We start from the raw sequence: 18,805 nt of genomic DNA, 5'->3' as shown, positions 1-18,805 counted from the left end.
GACATTTTTCCGAGCATCTTTTTCTCTTGAGGCACATAAAGCCTAAGAGCATCAGCCACAGCTAGAATCATAAAAATGAATATTGGGATATTCCATTTCCTAATAAAAGTCTAGAAAGTCCAGAAAGATAAGCATTACAGTTGGACCGCCGCCTTAATCTTTAAAATAAAATAACCTGTTTCTTATACTGGTTTGCTTTCCTTTGTTGGTTGCAGTTACTTTTCTTAGATGAATAAAGAAAAAAGAATAAAAAGGAAGAGGGATAAGCATCTCTGAGAAAGACAGGGAGAATTGGGCAGGTTAACTTGTTTTGGAGCAAGCCCAAATGACATTTTGTTCTAGGGACAGATTGAGAACTTCAGGCTAACCCTTAGCTTTGTCTCATTCACTTGTTTTTCTTCACACATGAAATTCTTACAGATTTTCAAAAACAGAATATGTGAGCGATAACTAAAATTGAGAGAGATTCTACCCAAGTTCTATACAGCTGTCGTAGAACAGCTTCTCCAGTTCAAAATAACTTCTAGACAAAATGTTCGGAACACGAAACACAGCCACTTCTCTCGTAACACACATTCCTTCCCTTTTTCTTACTGCCTCAGTGCCTTATCTTTATATATATATGATCACTCCTTTTTTGTGTCCTAAAAGGAAAAAAAGAATAATATATAAGGATACATGATGTGCATAAATAGCATATTAGCAGAAGAATTTAATCACAAAGAGATTCACCTCACCTGACACTAAGTCAGACACCAAATCTCAGCTAGTCATCGTGTCCTATAAAGACCTTCTCAGAAACTATGCTTGGTGAGAGCTGTCACACAACAAAGTTCTATGAAAATCAAATTCAGCGTGGAAAAGATAATTCATCCCACTTATTAGACAGCTAAGGACACAATGAATCATACACTGGAGATAATTCTACCCCTAGCGAGTACAGAAGAAGATTTAGATACTTAGCCCTACATATCAGATCCCATCCTGCTCAGAACACAATCACAGTTCTATAGTAGTTTTGTCAATGCACTACAGCCTGCTGGGAGAGGGTTTGATCATTTTACCATGGCAAGCAGAGGGGAGAGGAAAAAAAACCCAAAACCCACCAAGCAAATTTGTTTGGATTATGGAAAGCATGATTATACATGGGTGCTCCTTCTTACCCTTCCTTATCCCACTAATTCCTCCTCTGTCCATTCTCACCTTGGGTGGCTGGGCACATACACACATCAGTACAGCTGAGCCAATAAACATAATCATGGATTTCTAGGACAGGCTCTTTTGGAAATAATTTTATAATTATAAAAGAATTTCTTTTTCTAATTTTAAAAGAATTAATCTTGCATACTTTCTCTGGAAAAACCCAGATGACATCCTACAGCCAGATTCAGCTCTAGATAAGAAAAGTAAGGGTAGCTGAACATTTACCTCACACAACAGTTGTGCCCTCAATCTTAATTATCGTTGCTTCCTAATAGGCAGAGTTATCTGGCTTAAATGATATTAATTCAGTGAGAGAAAAAAAAGAATACTGCTTAAACAAAAAACACAAACGTATTTTTAAGAAATTAGGAGTTACATATGGTTTTGATTTCTCTAAACTAAACTTTGATCAAACAAGAGTAAAAGTTGGTGGCTGCTAAATCTGAACGTAATAAGCAAAATTCCCATAGGAAAAGTATTGATTTTGTTCTTTACCCTCTTCCACAGACTGTTAGGATAATCCTGAAAAACACTTTTCTGGAAAGCATTTCTAAAGGATGGACAGAAACATGTTCAAAGTTTGCAAAGTTGCCCGACAGTAAGCAAAGACATACATATTATTCCAGTACCTCCAGATGAGGAAAACAAGAGTAATTGCTAGTGCTTTTTACCGTATTGCCACAAAACTTACCCAAGGAAGCCCATGAAGGTGCCTGCCAAATGTCATTGAGTTGCCAGTACATAGCTCCCATTGTGTGTCCTTCTCCGTTGATTATTTCACTTTGACTAAAACGATAGAATTCGGTTTCCGTCTTTACACACTGAGCCTGCATTACCTTAGTCAACAAACACATATAAAATATTATTTTTGGTGTGTTGTATTTTGTATTTTACTTTACTTTTCAAAGCATGTGCGTGTTCTTACTTCTTTCCTTCCCCATCTCGTCTTTAAAAAAAAACGACTTTCCAGAGTTTTCCATTAGCCAAGTACTCAGTAGAAGCCAAACAGCCTGTCATGTTTTTCACAAAGTATATTACTAAGCTGTAAAGATATTAAAAGAAACTGAAAACAAGGTAAAAGGTTATTCTTGAGGACAGCTCAAAAGGTAAGGATAATACTTGTAGTTAACCACTAGAGCCAAGTTAACTCTCCTTATAATTTTTGCAACCCTTATTTTGGTATTCTTAAATTGTTTAATCTGTTAACAATGCCCTGACAGACTTAACCCTGCAGAACCTCTCCAAGCTTTTTGAGTCAGGATCTCACTGCAAAAGGTTCTACCCATTTCCAATTTCCAGCATCATCTATCCTTGTTCTCTTGACATGAATGCCCAAAGTTCTCCAGCTGTTTTGTTTTATATAAAGCGTGTTGACAGCAGCTCTTAAACATTAAAAATTTCGTGAATGTCTAATTAAACCCGTCAAGAATTCTTGGAACACAAAAAAGTAACAGCACTTTAAGCCTGCCTAATAACATCAAAAAGTTACTTAATATCATTTGAAAGTCACATAGAAACAATGAAGAAACAAGCATGAGGTAAACTACTACAGATGAAGAACAAAATATAAGATACTGATTTTTTAAAAAACAATAAAAACCAAAAACTAAATAGATTCTCTAAAATACCATTATCCAAGTCCCTAACAAAATAAAAGCTACTAATAACCTCATTCACGGAGAGCTGAATTCTCTAGGAACAACCTCGTTTCAAAAGCTCATGTATTCCTTGTGGCAAAAATCAAAGCAGTAAACCTACAGGGGCCACACGAAGAGCAAAACACATCCACTCTGGAACACGGAGTAACAGCGTAGCACTAGGGCAATCAGGCACCAGGCAAGGTCAGCACATCCCTACATCCCCAGCCAGCTTCATGAGTGAGTCCAGCTGGAGACAGGGATCGAAGTAGCACATGCAGCCAGACTTTCTCTCCCAATTAAGCCAGTTTCTGGGAAAGCCCCAAGAAGTATTCCAGCCCTTACATGACAAAAATTGGAGTCACATTCCAACAAACAAGAGACAAGCTAGTTCCAAGTTAAACTGGGGTCACCAGTGCTTCAATGCATTAACTTTCTGTACAACTGAACATTTCTTAATAGAACTCAATAGGCTCACCTTTAACTGCTGACAGTGCCTAATGGGACAAGCATTGACAGCTACTTATATTGAAGCCATCACCATTACCTGAGTGAGGTAAATCGTATCTTTGAACTTCTTTATGGGATCTGCGCTCTGAGGAAGCCTGAAATGATACCCAATCTGCTGAAGCATCTGCTCATTGCCGTATTCATGGTGTTGTCGATGGAGAGAAAAATTGCTTGTGTAGGACCAGTCCTCAGCAGAGGAAACCTTTTAAAAACCACAGAAGTAAGATCAGAATGAAAAGACAAAATGTGCATTTAATGACTGACAGCATATTCAGGAAACGACATCCATTACAGCCTGCTAACACGATTCAAAACCTTTTAAATTATTAGTATATTTCTATACTGCATGAAGCACTCACGCAAGGATTTTGAATAACTAACGCCCTTTGAATATACTCCTTATACAAATAAATGAAAACAGGCATCGATGTTGAATCCAGAAGAGCAACTTCTGGCTCATTTGGCATTTAACATATTTCTCCTAAGGTTCAGTTTGGTCAAGTGAGCTCAGAAGTTTGTCTGTGTTCATAGTAAGTAAGAAACACCCTAGATCAAAATGAAAGACTGTAATGTGATCAAACATTCAGGCATAAGTTACAGGTAGGACTATAAACTCTAATCATAGAATCACAGAATAGTTTGGGTTGGAAAGGACCTTAAAGATCATCCAGTTCCAAACCCCCTGCAAAGGGCATGGACACCTCCCACCAGACCAGGCTGCCCAAGGCCCCATCCAACTTGGCTTTGAACGCCTCCAGGAATGGGGCAGCCACAGCTTCCCTGGGCAACCTGTGCCACTGCCTCACCACTCTCATCATGAAGAAATTCCTCCTTATGTCTAGTCTAAATCTGTCCCTCTCCAGTGTTTATCCATTCCCCCCTCATCCTATCACTACAAGCCTTTGCAAACAGTCCCTCTCCAGCTTTCCTGTAGCCCCTTCAGGTACTGGAACGTCACCATAATGTCTCCTCAGAGCCTTCTTTTCTCTAAGCTGAACAACCCTAATTCTATATATAATGTGTGTATTTTCAAAGCCTGTCTCCGAAAACAAATCATCATGAAACTTTCCTTTTTTTCCCCAGCTAAGGACAACGATGCAGCATAGCTCATACAGTCATTATTGTCAAGCTTCCATTGTATTCGCAATCTCTATTAAAATTAGTTCCTTTTTAGGCTGGGTTGAATAATTTTCATTGTCATTAATCATAGAATCATAGAATAACCAGGTTGGAAGAGACCCACCGGATCATTGAGTCCAACCATTCCATGGATTAATGTACTGAATGTCTCTGATAATATACTTTGCCCAGAAAATTGAAAAGAACATTCTGAACTTCTTAGTTGTATACATGAGCATCAACATGATATTCACCTCTCTGAACAAATGGACAAACAGCATGATATGTTTCTGCTCCAACTGGATATATCAGATAGAATACACAATATCTAAATTTAACAAGAGACAATTCCAAATCCTCTTACATGCAATACCTAAATAAACAAATTATTTAAGTAAAAACTGGCAAAATATATAAAAATCAAACACATTTTAGAATCAGCATTTGTCATGTTTCTTCTGTTTCTAAATGAACACATGTCCTTAGATATGGCAACAGTAAACTGATGTTAGGCAATCATTGCCAAACTACGTATTACACAGAATTAATATTAAAATTAAGTCTCACAACAGTCTCTCATCTAAACTTGGTTCTTCATGCAACATCAGGATAAATACACTGAATCCTGAGGAGGAAAACTATCCACCCATGCACACACCCCTATTCCACCTGTGCCATACCACACCTAACAATTTATTACCCTAACTACAGTTTGGATGGCTCACTGCCCTCACTAAATGAAAGCAGAGGGGACAATAACATGTGGAAGCCCACCATTACCTTTTTGATTGTACTGAAGGAAGGCCAGGATTGAAATCCATATTCTGAAGCAAAACGAGCTTTAGGATATACTGTCCAGTTCCAGCAGTCACTACTGTAGTCATAAAAGTGAGTATCACCATAATGGGTATCATAAGGATTCTGGGAGAGCCAACCTTCTTTAACTGACTCCAAGCCATTGGTGGGACTGGATGCAATAAAAGGACGACTCTTATCTTCCTGGGATTAAGAAAAAAAGCCACAAAGCAAAACCATAACAACTTTACAATGTGACTGGGCTTTATCATCTGCGCTCATAGACCACATTTTGAAGAGAAGGAGGGGTAGAGAAGACACCTTTTCCAAATTTCTGAGTCACCACCCTAGGAAACACTCCTCTCTGTGACCCAACATTCATCATCTCTACTTGCTAATTAGCTTCTTACTCATGTTCTTGGAGGACAGTGGGCATGATATTGCTTGCTCTGCTGTTCTGAGAGATTCTTTCCGCATATCAAGAGATTTTCTATCTTTAAACACTTCTAAATTCTTAATGCGCTTAATTCTATTTAAAGTGTGCCTCGTGAAAAATAAACTCAAGGAACATTAATATTTGAGTACCAAGACTTCTTTATGGAAAGTCATTACAGTGTTTTTTACAGGGACAATGACATGATTTTCCCATCTTATTAAGCAGTCACCTAAACATAGCCCTAACAAAGCCAAGGTGGTCTGCTACTAACACTTGCTTGGTAGCATTGCAGGATATTGTCATTTTGGCTGGCTCTGCACGTTAAGATAGACGAGATTATAAGAAGGATTGCATTTCAAATTGTTTGGAGCTGCCTTTATTTACAGCCTCGGTAGATTTAGCATACTAAATCTTTTAGCAGTACCCTATAAAGTACTGGAGGAATCCTTTTGCAGGTATAATTGATCTAGCACTGTATCGTAGAGGCAGACACTCAAGTTAGTTACCAGCCACAAGTAACAGCAATTGGCTCCAATACAGCAAAGCACTTAGAAATGTGCTTCATTTTAAGAAAGAGCCCCATGCTCTGCTCTCTCTTTATTTTTTTTAACATAAGCAATAATTAACTCACTGAAACAGTTTACTACAGGATATCCTAAATTCTCTGAAGTCCTTTCATCAAACTTAGAAGTCTTTTTAAACTAGATAGTCCAGTACTGCTAGCAGTTACAGGTTTTCTCAGCTGGCTTACATTACATGACCTGAAATTACTTTGCAAAAAGATTTAAAAAAAAAAAAAAAAAGGAAGAAAGAAATCCGAAGTTGCTCAAATTACAAACACTAAAACTTTTAGCTAAGCCATATACCTCTACACTTTCTTGAGATCACTTACAGTGAGAACTATTTCTTGTATGTTCTTCACGTAAAGCATCACGTAGTCTTTGATATAGATTCCTCTGTCAGCAAGAGGTATGGAGAACCAATTGTTTGCAATTGCTGCTTCATTTTCATTGTTACCACTCCACAGAATAATTGATGGATGGGACTTTAAACGCCTTACCTGAAACACAACTTAGTTCCAGAAGTCAAGCAAATTAAAAAACAATTTCTGTTAAAAAATATTTTTTTTTAAAAATCACTTCATTACTACTTGAATTACAAGTCAACATGCACATAACATAAGCTGAGCCTACAATTTCTGGTTTTACATACACTGTTACCTCAGGTCTCCACCAGGCTCAAACTTTTCTAATTCACAATTGCAGAAGGGTAAACTTTTAATATACTGAATGCTCTTAAAGAAGAGAACATATTGGACATGAGGAAGCCCCGTACCTCTCCTTGACTGACTACTCCTACAAGTGAGTTAGAGAGGATTTAGCAAGGTTACATTTTGTGTCTGTTACATAAAGATATACTAAAAACGCTTCCAAATAAGCATTTCTGAAAAGCTAACTTATACAGTCAGTCAGCCAAACCTAGGTATTGGGAAAAAGCGCTTCAACACACAGACAAAATACCTGATGAGAAACTTCTGCTCTTACGGATTCTAAATAGTTCTTGTCAGTTGGGTATAGCGCACATGCAAACATAAAATCCTGCCAAATCTACAAGGAAAAGGGAAGAAAATACAAAAAGAAATCTGTTAGCAAATAGTTTCATACTTGAAAAATACAAGATTGTTGGGATACACAATCCTTTGTTCAGACAAGCTATCTTAAAAGAAGTAAGCTATAAAGCATTCTATTTGTTGTTCTTGGAATGTACCACTGGAACAATCACATCCTCCATCGAGTTCAGTATGTGCATATTCCACTGCAGTTTTCTTCAATATCAGTTACAAAATATTTACTCCGAAGAATCAGAACCTGATAGCCTTCATTGATCAGTGGAATATTGCTCAGTAGATGGAACTGAACACATTTCAATGAAATAATTAGAACCCCATGCACTGCTCAAATGCAAACACAAGGCAATCTCCAGCTGAACAGAACAGTTTTATATTTACTACTTTGCAGGTGTAACCCCAGATACCCTGTATTTATTAAAAAGAGACAGTAATTCTTTTGAAGTGGTATTGAGCACGCTTAACAGGTGTTCAAGTGTTCTTTGTAACAGAACACTTCCATACTACATGTACAAACTGATCCTAAAAATGAGCAAATCCTACTCAGTAAGAGGGCCAAAAACAAAGAAGATCCTCTAACACCACAGCGATATCACTCTTCAAAGAAAGATCGAGTAGGTACAACTAGAGAACAGCAAGCCTTTCAATTCAACAACGAACTCCATTTGTATCTTCAAGAAAAATAATAAAAACGGGGAAAGGAAGAAGCCCAATGAGATGGACAAGATTTCTAGTTTTACCTGCTCTGTTTCTTAAGTTGTTGTAACTTAAAGAACATTGATAGTCTGTCTCAAATATTAGCAGTAAGATCTCTTGAAGTTGCACATTAACCCAAAGGATTTGGTAGAAGATGACACCATGCTACATAAACAATAGAGAGTGGCAGACCAGCTCCTCATACAATTGCATTTTTCTTGCAGTGAGAACATGCTTTTCCTTGACTCTCTTCAGCATACATTCCCCAAGAAAACTGAAGATAGGGAACAGGACAGTGGAAGCATTGGATCCGGTAATAATTGTTACACTCCTAGCACTGTACAACAAAAGCAAAGTTATTGCTGAAGAATCACTTAGAATCCTTCAATGACTGCATAGAATCAAAACTCCATCGAAAGAAACTTTCTCTCGCTATTTCCCTCAGTGAGCCATCACTGTTTTTCCTTAAGCGCAGTTTGCCTCTAATGTATTTTTAAGCCTTTGCAAGACCGTCAGAAGAAATAAAACCAAAAGCCTCTAGCATCACCCCCTCCAGAATACAGGTCTGATTTTCTGCATCTAGTTGCTATTTTGGCTGCTAAGTAAGGTCTATATCTTGCATTGAGCACTGTACAGGCACAGATCTAAGTGGCCTACTTTGGTGCCTTGTGTCAAAAATGAAAGAACTGTAAGTACTCAGAAGCCCTGAAAATCAGGGCACTCCTTCAGGTGCTAAAATAGATGTAACTTTTTTTTGTTCAAACACATAGAGAGCAGAAGGCAGCAAGGTACCAATTCTGTTTCCACATTTTTTATGCTGTAGAGTAAATCTAAGAATACTTCTTGGGACTTTAATACCAGCTGCAATTTCGCCTTCACTCATCCAGTCACTCTATCATCAAAACTTACTAATATGGGCCGCCAAGCTCATATAATCAAAGGTGCTCATTTCAGATTATCAGTGTTGACAGCAGGTGTTCCCCTTACAGCTACACTTATTCTCAATTATATCTTCTTCAAATTGGCCCTCTGGATAAGGCCTTCCACACTTGGCTTCAGGCCAAGTAAAATATTTTTGTTTAAAAAGTTTGAACCTGAGGAACCCCAAACCTTTTGAGATATTGCTATAACAAAGAAGCAAATACTTTTAAAAGAACAAAAAAAAAAAAAAAAGAAGAATCTATTTCCATACCAGAGAAGAGCGCAACTACCTTCTTCGGTGTTTTGATAACTCAGAGCTGAAAGCACAGACCTCAAACACAGCAGGACTTAAATCCTCATTGAGGTCTTTGCTTTCAATCTGGGGCATATACGTAATCACCCAGATTCTTCAGCAGGGCTATTCCCACATAAGTAAGCCCTAAACACAGCTACAGGTCCCCACAGTCTGTCTGCAACAGAAAAAAATACTATTTGGTCATGCAAATAACCCCCCCTCCCATGCACTAAACGTTTCACAGCTGTATGATTGAGTGTTGCAAGATGCCTACAGTCCACTGAAGTTCTTCTATTGTGCTCATCAGTACAGTATAAACATCATCTTCCGGCATTAAGTGACATCACTACTAACAGTCCCTCAGCTGTTCATGACTTCTCTCATACTTTCCCAAGAGAGTAGGAAATGTAGAACTGGGAGAAAGGGATAACATATAAAGATGAGAGCTCTGTCTGAAAAGAGAGAGAAGACAGGAAGTTAAAGCCACAGTCCTGTTGTTCTGATCTGGGAAAATGTAAGTGAGAGGAAGGGAAAGAGACAGTGGGGACAAAAGAAAGGGAGGATGAAGGAAAGATTCTGGACAGATGAGGGAGGCAAGAATGAGTCAGGAACACAGTTGTAGCCTTAGATACAGGAGAAGATACAACTTGAATTCTAATATAAATTTTCCAAAATATTATTTCCAGTTCCAGACAGCCTCAGTAGTCGAGAACCATTCAACAAAAAGAAGAAAAAAATAATAAAAAACAGGTTGATATGACTTCTCAGGTGGTACTTCACCACGTCCTTTGGAAAGATGGTTAGAACTTATGTATTAATTCTCTTATTTTGTTCATTTAGAGTGGACTTCTATTTACAAGTTCTTCTGAGTTTTTAAATAAGTGTTCTGTGTTTATTGTTTTTACCATTATTCCTAGTTCATCACAAATATCATAAAATTCATCTTGTTCATATATTCCTCCTCCCCAAACTCGAAGTGCATTCATGTTAGCATCTGCTGCAGACTTCAAGAGTAGCCATAACCTGTCAAACACAAAATGAAGATTAATACAAGTTTTTTTAAACCGTATCAAGGCTATACACCACACCACCACCCCAAGAAAAAAAACCCCAAAAGTTCATCATTAGCAGGTGATCTTAGACTTACAATTTTAATAGAAACCAGGCTATTTTGATACCTTCTAACCCTGCATGTCTGGACAGAGCTCTCAAAAAGCTGTTTATTGTACAGAAGAAGTTACTTGGTCCTGTTAACACTCAGGAAATAGTGACACATGCAAATAAGTGCTTTTACAGAAGTATCGGCAGAATCAGATTTAGAAATACTATGCTTTATTAATCACCAGGTTTATTAATACCGGTTTGGAAGGGACAACAAGAATCATCTGGTCCAACTCTTCCTGGCAGAAGCCCAGTCTAGACAAGATGATCCAGCACTCTATCCAGCTAAATCTTAAATTAATCACGCTGGCAGCCTCTAAATTGCATGTGAACACACAGTGCAGCATGCGCTGTTGTCCCAGTTCCTCGACTACCCAAAGCAAAGCATAGTCAAAGTACAGCACAGCCCCCATTCCACCTGCACCTCTGAGGTGCCGTGTCACTGAAACCAAAAAGCCTGGACCAGAGGAGTAAAAAGGGAGAGAGGCTACTATGCATTTATGTCTCCCTGCATGAGACGGGTTAGAACGTGGCTGAAGTGCATCTCCTTCTGAGTACCAATACACGTGTCCCAGACAATAGGATCAGATAACCTGAGGATCATCCCTAAAAATACCTAAAAGGCCAGTAACCTACAGACAGCAAACTACCACCTCTTCCCATCAGGTATTGCACTTACATACCCTGAACATCACTCAAATCTATTAATATTAATTAAGCCTTAATTCCGAGGCCCACAAGCCACAACAATTAGCATCCCATCTTGAAAAGTTCTACCTCCAAATGCCATCCTTTGATAGAGGGTGGGTATAGAATCAGAAGGAAGTATCTAATCCTTTCTCCTTAGAGAACATCAAATGTGGCTTACATGTCATAGGTCACTCTGTCCTGGAAAGAATCTGCTGGAATCCAGTTTGAGCCTTTGATGAAAATGGGTCGGCCATTGATTCTAAAGTAGAAACTCAGACCTGGTGAGCCAGGAATAGGCTCCTGAACAAGTTCTACTGTCCGAAAATAGGCCTGTGAAAACAGAAAACTTAGGTTTAAAGCAGACAACAATTAATTAAAACAAATCAAGGAAACCATTACAAAAGGGATTCAACTGAACGCTAACAGCTTTGAATTTGTCAAGGAGTAAAAAGACACGGTCTCATCTCTAAATTCCTGCTTGATTGAAGTACACTGTACCAGGGCTAAAAGAATCCTTCTGATAAAGAGAAGAAGATTATATGCGTGCAGGCACAAATGCCAGTTTGGAACTGAAAGACCCTGTGGCTATCACAGCTGTGTTTGAATAGCATGATCAACAATAAGGTTTCTGAGAGACCAGGTCAGCTAAATAACCACTAACTCTTTGTAAGTTACTAAAGGTCATTCAAGATCAAAGCACATCGCAAGCAGAAGCCAAATTTTTACAGCTGCTCTTTTAGCCTAATATCTGGTACTGCGTACTGCAGATGCTGGAAAAAAAAAACAAAAGAAAAACATTCCTGCTTTCTGCTGTAGGTGGAAGAAGAGTTAAGAAATCTTTCTAGACATTTTGGCAGACTTCTCAGTCAAAGCAACAAAGTTGCTATGAGAGGTATCCTGATTGTGGTGACATAAATGCAGTCAATTCCACTGTCATGACAGAAGTTAGCTGACTGCAATAATACTTTGCACTGACCCCTTATTTGTAGGGGTGTCTTCCCCACATGCCATGGGGCAGATGTGGAGCAGCTGCCATGTTAGGCTCTTGTGCAGCTGCAACGTGTTACAGAAAACATCTCTTTCAGGGAGGCTTTACACTTCTTTTTCTCCTTCATCCTTGTTTCAGTTCAACTTATCTAGACCAGAAAGAAAACTGTGGCTGACTGTCATAGGTAGATAACCAGGAAATTAAAGTGAAGGAAAGCAAATAGCAAATTTCAGCCAACTCACACCAAGAAACAAGTTTCGGGCAGGAGGGCAGGAAGCTCCTGTTTCTCTAGACTACCCCAAGATAGCAATCACTCCTCCCTCAAATGACTATTTGCTCTACCTTTTCAAAAGGTCAGCTTATAGAGTACAGCTTGTTCTCTCTCTGCCACAAGCAACAGTTGACACAAGTATCTGTCAGTACATCAGGCTAAAATTAACCTAGTGAGGAGCAAGTGGTATACCTGTCTTTAAGATAAAATGCAATTCTTTATTTCAAAGACCAGACAAGGATGAAGTTCAAATGGGAAATGACTAATCCCACTGTGGGACTGTTTTTTAAACTTTCAAGCTTATCAAAAATCATACAGATACACAGAAAATTTATAGTGGTAGAGGAAACAAAGAAAAAGAATCACTGCTCTTTTTGCTTCCTCTTCGGTGCTTCCTAGTCAACTGGACAATTTTTAGACACCTAGACAGAGACAATTCACATGGCAAACTAGATGCGCAAGTGGAGACTACAGATCACTGCCCTCAAACTAAACCCCTCTGCATTACGGCAATGACCAAAACATAGAAACTGAATCAATAAAGAAGTGGCACTTTTCCCAACTCCTGCAGCATTTTACAGTGTTGCCCCAGGGGCAACAGATTAGTTGCAAGTGGGGCTCGCTCAGCATCCATACCACTAAAATTCCTGGCTAGAGAAACTACAAAGGTCAGACCGCTGAAAGGATGTTTCAGACGCCCTGTCTAAAATTTCTGTGCACATACATCTGCTGAGGACAGCGCACTCTGACTTTTTTCTACATGATCCCATTGCTCCCTGGGTCGGTTGAATATAAACTAGCACGACAAACTCCACTTCAGAACAAGTCTTACAGTCATCCCTAGAATTTTGCAGATTTATTTAACATGAGAAATTGAAATAAAGACATAACCAATATTGCATACAGCTTTCACGGTTATCCTAACTACTGAAGGCTACAAAAGAAACACTACTTTTGAGTACCAAAACTACTTTTGAGTACCAAAACTTTTGAGTACCAAAACAATTCTGCCATAATACTAACTACTTGGAGAAAAACTCCTCAGTCTCCAGTGCAGCTCTGTTTTTTCTTCAGCAAAAAAAACCAGAATGGGATTTACAATTGGGGCTCCCAAAGTATTTGGGAGGTCCTCTTGATGGATGGCATCAGACAGGTTAGGACTGTCTCAGAGTGCATTTGTAATGGAGTATTTATATTAGTAACAGAAGTAACGTGATATTACTTTATTCACGCTCAAGTGGAGCTCATGCAACTGGTTCCACTGAAACATCCAGCCAGGACCATGCATACAGCACGAGCGAGAGGAAAAGCTCCTCATCCCCATCTCACATTCCCAGACCTCCAGGTCCAGTGCCTCTGTATTCCCATTCCACTGGTCCCCAGGGGCTCACCTGGTAACACAGCACTTCTTGCTGTTCCTACAGCAGCTTCCTTCTGCCTTGTGGGGTGAAAGAAGGGCAAAGGGAGACAGTTAACATCTGGCATGCTTGGTTATCTGCCTTTTTGGCTACTGAGACCTCAGTCACCTTGAAATCTGTCCGATAGACCTCGCTGCCTGAGGACTGAACCTTTCTCACAGCCTTGGAGTGCGTAGACAAGGCTCCATAGCCACCACAGACTAATCAGCTGGTTCCATGCACAATTAAGAAACCAATACTATCTTTTTGAGCCACACGCAAAGCCTTTGTGCCCAGTTCAATGATCTGTAGATCACATTTGGCATTTCCAGATTTAGCAGTAAGAAAAGTAATTAGGGATGAAGATGCCCAGAGCTGAAATAAGATCACAGAACGCCCCAGCAATCTAACAAATTAGCATGCAGCATAAAAATGATGTGAAAACTACGAACCCAAAAGGAAAGACTTCTGGAAGTCATGCTAAAAGGCCTATGGGGAAAAGAGAGCGTAGAGGGAAGGAGGAAAAGCCAGCTAGAGGTTAAGATCTTCCAAGTACTAAACTTTCCTCATGAAATAAAGAACTCCAATTACAGTGTTGGAAAAATAAGCGTACACGAAGATGGGAAAACAGAACTGAAAAGCAAACATGTCTCATGAGGCAATGAAAGAGGTAATACATTCCTTGAGGTAGGCATGGCAAGAAGAAAAGCAACTTATCAATAGCAAACAGGACTGAACAGACCCTCCCTCATCAAAAAACATTTCACTCTGAGATAATTTCTGGCTATGACTTAATTTCACATTCACCTCAGAAACAAACTCTAAACTAAAGCATTCAAACAGAAAACCAAACCAAAACCAACTCTGTCCTGGATGCTGGCTTTATTTTGTTTTGGGTTTCTTTGCTACTCTCAACAGGAACGAGAAGGTACTTCCCTCAGTCAAAAAGGTTCCCAGCACAGCTGACTAGAGACCTGTAGAGCTCCCACAAATACATACTGGGAGGCTACCCAGAAATTTTACCAAAGGTTTAGTTAATGTTTTGGACACTATTCTGACATATTAGAAACCAGAGAGTAGTTCAGGCTAAGGGTAGCAGAATCTGATGTAAGACCAGGCTGTGTTTTTTCACATATACAGTTCTTCCCCTTTAGTCCCATCCAAACTTATGTAGATCTGCATACAGAGACAAACCACTTGAGAAATGTCTCAATCTTTGTGGCTTTTTCTTTTTCTCTTTAAAAATAAGGGGGCAGGAAACACATTCCACCTGAACACAGTACTAGGAGGACAACAGAACAGCAACTTGTATTAACATTTAACCCTGATAACATCTGAACTACTCCAAGTTTTTATTAAGGCATTTGAACGTTGCTATTCAGTCCTGCTAACATGAGAGCAAATTGTGCGGCCACATGAAAAAAAACTGCACATGGAGCCTTTTTCCACTCATACAACTCAGGGCAGGGGGTAGAGGTTGCCAGTGGGGTGGTGTTAGTGTCAGAAACCAAGACAGCTTCACAGAACACATGAAGAAAAACTAGACTTCATACTATGAATATGTAAAGGCTTCGTATGTTGGTTAATTTATAACGCTATGCAGTACATCCGCTTTCCCTGCCCCCCTACATTTCCTCTTAGGGAGGAAAAAAAGAGGTGGCTTCTAGGTATCTTTTGTTGACCATAAGGTCCCTATGATTCAATCCAACCCCTATGATCCAATCCAACCAGGCTCTAATAAGTATCCTGATACAATTACCCAAGCAGAATCAATTTTTTTTCTGTCATTGTGCAATTTTCACATAGTTTTCCTATAAACATTTTTTTTCCAAATATAACACGGTCCGTTTCTTTGGTGTGGCTTTTTAATTTAAATAATTTAAAAATAAAATCATTAATATTAGCAAAGAATAATTATTATTTTGACTTCATAATCAAACTAAGGACTAGCCCTTAGAATAGGACACTAGAAGCTACTGCTTTTCACAGGATTTTTCACATAAAAAAACGTTACAGCAAATAGCAATTTTAGATACCTGGTGACCAGAGTAATTTTTACTGAAGCAATACACATAAGAACCACTCAATAAATGTCTAAATTGACTTGGTTGTTTCCACATATTGATGGCATAAGGAGCCCAGTCTAATTTACATGTCTGTTTTTTCCATAATCAATTGAAAGTTACCTCTTCTAGACTTTTAAGTGAAAACAAACATAATTATACAGCGTGTTACAGGAACCCTTATGTAGGTATCCCTGGATATTACTTTCATAGTCATATTTAAGATGTTATTTCTTCTTAATCCTGGAGCACATCTATCACATCCTCATAAATAAACGTACATTAGCTTTTCAGGAATGCTTCTACCCCAGAAATTATTTGAAGATTGAATTAACAAGAAAAACGTTAGTAGTAAATCTTCTCACAGCCTATAGAAATCTACAAGGGTTTTTCATCCACAATTTAAAACCATCAGCATGATATATAAAGATTAAAAGTGCTTTCATTAACAAGATAGAACATGTTAAAAGAAATTACCTTTTCCTTTCTGAGGCTTCCAACTAACTATAAGCCATCTCCCAGTCTTAATATAAGTAAGGGTGTCCATACAACCTAAGGCTACCAGAAAACAAGTAAACATATTGGAACATTAAAAAGCCCTCATTTCTCATTAGTATTTTCACACGTATATTACAATCCAGCAAAATATTTAAAAGCTTTAGATACCAAATACGCAAAGCATGTCCTAACAGTAGCAGTACAATATCAGCTGTAATCAAGCTGAAGGGCTCACCTTTGAAAATTTCTTAATCTGGTATCCTGCCTCCATGATGAAAGTTGTTGTCATGTTGTATCCAATTTGCTTTCCATGTCCATTTGGCCACCAAGGCTCTACCGTTGAGCTCTTAAACAAAGAAAAAGAGCAATGTATGCAAAAAGAAGCACAACCTGCACTGAGGGGCTCGAATATCTTTGAGTGAATTACACCAAGTCTAATGAGTTTATGTGCCTCAGCTGAGCCGTGGTAACTCGAATCTCTCCAGCTGCAGCTTTGAGGTGAAAATTACAGAGAGAAGTTTCTTCCACTGAAGCTCTGGCTACCACTTCATCTTGTGTCCACTGCGGGCTGTGAGCACATTCTCATTCTCACATTCACGTACATATACACATACATGTGCTACCTCTCAGCTGAGGTACACTGACAGAATATTCCTCCAAAACTCAAGTATCTGAGTGTCATGAGCAGACATTGTTCACTAGCCTCTGTATTGCACCCCTCCTCTCACTGATCCTTTTACCTATCACATAAAACATTCAATATACAGGGGTGATGCTTTTCAATTGTGACCTTGGTAATATGTGACCATACTGACTGCTTCACTTACATTAAGCTTTTAAGTCAAATTATAAATTTAATTCTCTCTTTTCAGTGTTTTCTGCTTTTTCTCTTCCTGATCACTTCATGAGCACTCCATACTTTTTTACAAACAAAGAACTACCTCTAGGATAACAGAATTATTTCAATTTTTAACTTTTCTAGTCAATGAGTAATATTTACAGCTTCATTCCAGCAGCCTACTTCTGCTCTTCAGTCCTGTTGCCAACGTTTGCCAGTTGAGTGCACAACACAAAAATCATGGAAAGCAAGCGATAACGCATGCAACCAAACAATGGAGGGATCAGCACTGAACAGAGGGTCATGTAAGGAATGCCTCAATCTTTTCAAATAAAATGAGACCGGAGAGCAGCTTAACAATATGTTTTGCTGTAGCCATACTTTGACACAATCATGAATCTATCTACTCAGACTTCAGCTTCTCCGATACAGAATTATCATAACTGTTTGTGCAGGAGTACTATTCTCTGTGTTGCACGGGTACAAATGGAAGCACAGAATCAGCGTGTGCCTCAACAACAAGGGAGTGTTGTTTGCAGCCGCCTGGTGTGGCTGGAGCATTTCATTGGCCACTAGTGATGTCACCTCCACACTCACCACTAGCCGATAAGCAAAATGCTGTCATGTGAGCAACGCAGCACTTTGTGCAGCAGCTGCAGGAAGGCTGCTACACATCTCGGGTGATAGGCACCTCTCAAACACCTACCGACATCACAGCATAATCTGAAATTGGCTCTCAACTACAAAGACGTTTCTGGCGAGGTCTCACTATGTACCACGCACCACGCAAGCCTGTCATACAGAGTAAGGGCTCCGTTAGGTTCATCCTTACATGAGGACACATCGCAGGGCTTCTTGCAAAATCAGCTGATAGGAATTCATGCAGCAAAACCTCTTGTGCACGAAGAATAATAAAACACAGTTGCCTCTGTTTTGAAGGAAGTGCTTCCTCGCAAACTTGCAGTCATACTCCACTAACAGATTTCTTCTCAGGTTGGGGGTGGGGCAATTATTATAAATAAACTAAAATAATTTTTGACATTTCACAGTGCAGTGCCTGCTCAACGTAATCTCTGGAAAGGTTAAGCATAGACTACCAATGGTTTTAAATGAAACTCGGCATTTGTAATTATTCACGCAACTTGCATATCAGATGACATCAGTAGCAAAAATCACATTTGTATGCTTATATGCTTTTGTGTCAAAGTGAAACAAAGCACATAAGTATGCAAGTCAGTGAGTGTGCATACTAGAACATAAATACCATAAATACCCTGCTTGCCTTTAACACATGTTTTTTCTTCACTCAAACAACTGACAAGACAACTGGAGAATACACTCGTGACGCATTCAAGCTGGGCAAACAAATGCAGTTACACAGTAAGTGAAAATCAGTAGAGCCAGTAAAATATATAAAGGTTTGAGGGCAGATCCTCAAACCTTATTAACTGTCAGAATCCCCAAATTCCTGCTCACAGCACATCACTCACTCACAAACCTAACTGTGTCCTGTGGCAGTGAAGCAGACAGCAGTGCAAGTCACACTGTTAGCTCCAGAGGGGGACAGGATCAGCTGTGGCTGCTGCTGCACCTGCCGAGGCTCCCACCCTGCCTGGACCTGCTGTTGTGAGGTTCGCTTCTGCAGTCAGCTCTACCAGGG

General features: G+C 39.2%; 1 protein-coding gene across 1 annotated transcript in view; it reads right to left on the bottom strand.

Annotated features, from left to right (window-relative positions):
* Nucleotides 1-18,805, bottom strand: part of MANBA (mannosidase beta) — a 51,649-nt gene that overhangs the window by 15,104 nt on the left and 17,740 nt on the right. The window contains exons 7-14 of the mRNA XM_069854978.1: nucleotides 16,543-16,653; nucleotides 11,269-11,420; nucleotides 10,145-10,262; nucleotides 7,221-7,307; nucleotides 6,593-6,760; nucleotides 5,250-5,468; nucleotides 3,388-3,552; nucleotides 1,895-2,039 (exon numbers count right to left, since the gene is read on the bottom strand). Of these exons, the coding sequence (XP_069711079.1) occupies nucleotides 1,895-2,039; nucleotides 3,388-3,552; nucleotides 5,250-5,468; nucleotides 6,593-6,760; nucleotides 7,221-7,307; nucleotides 10,145-10,262; nucleotides 11,269-11,420; nucleotides 16,543-16,653 (1,165 nt within the window). The remainder of the gene's footprint in view (nucleotides 1-1,894; nucleotides 2,040-3,387; nucleotides 3,553-5,249; nucleotides 5,469-6,592; nucleotides 6,761-7,220; nucleotides 7,308-10,144; nucleotides 10,263-11,268; nucleotides 11,421-16,542; nucleotides 16,654-18,805) is intronic.

Source organism: Phaenicophaeus curvirostris, chromosome 4 (assembly GCF_032191515.1).
Source record: "Phaenicophaeus curvirostris isolate KB17595 chromosome 4, BPBGC_Pcur_1.0, whole genome shotgun sequence".
In the NCBI taxonomy this organism is placed as follows: Eukaryota; Metazoa; Chordata; class Aves; order Cuculiformes; family Cuculidae; genus Phaenicophaeus; species Phaenicophaeus curvirostris.
This window is presented reverse-complemented; position numbering and strand designations above follow the sequence as displayed.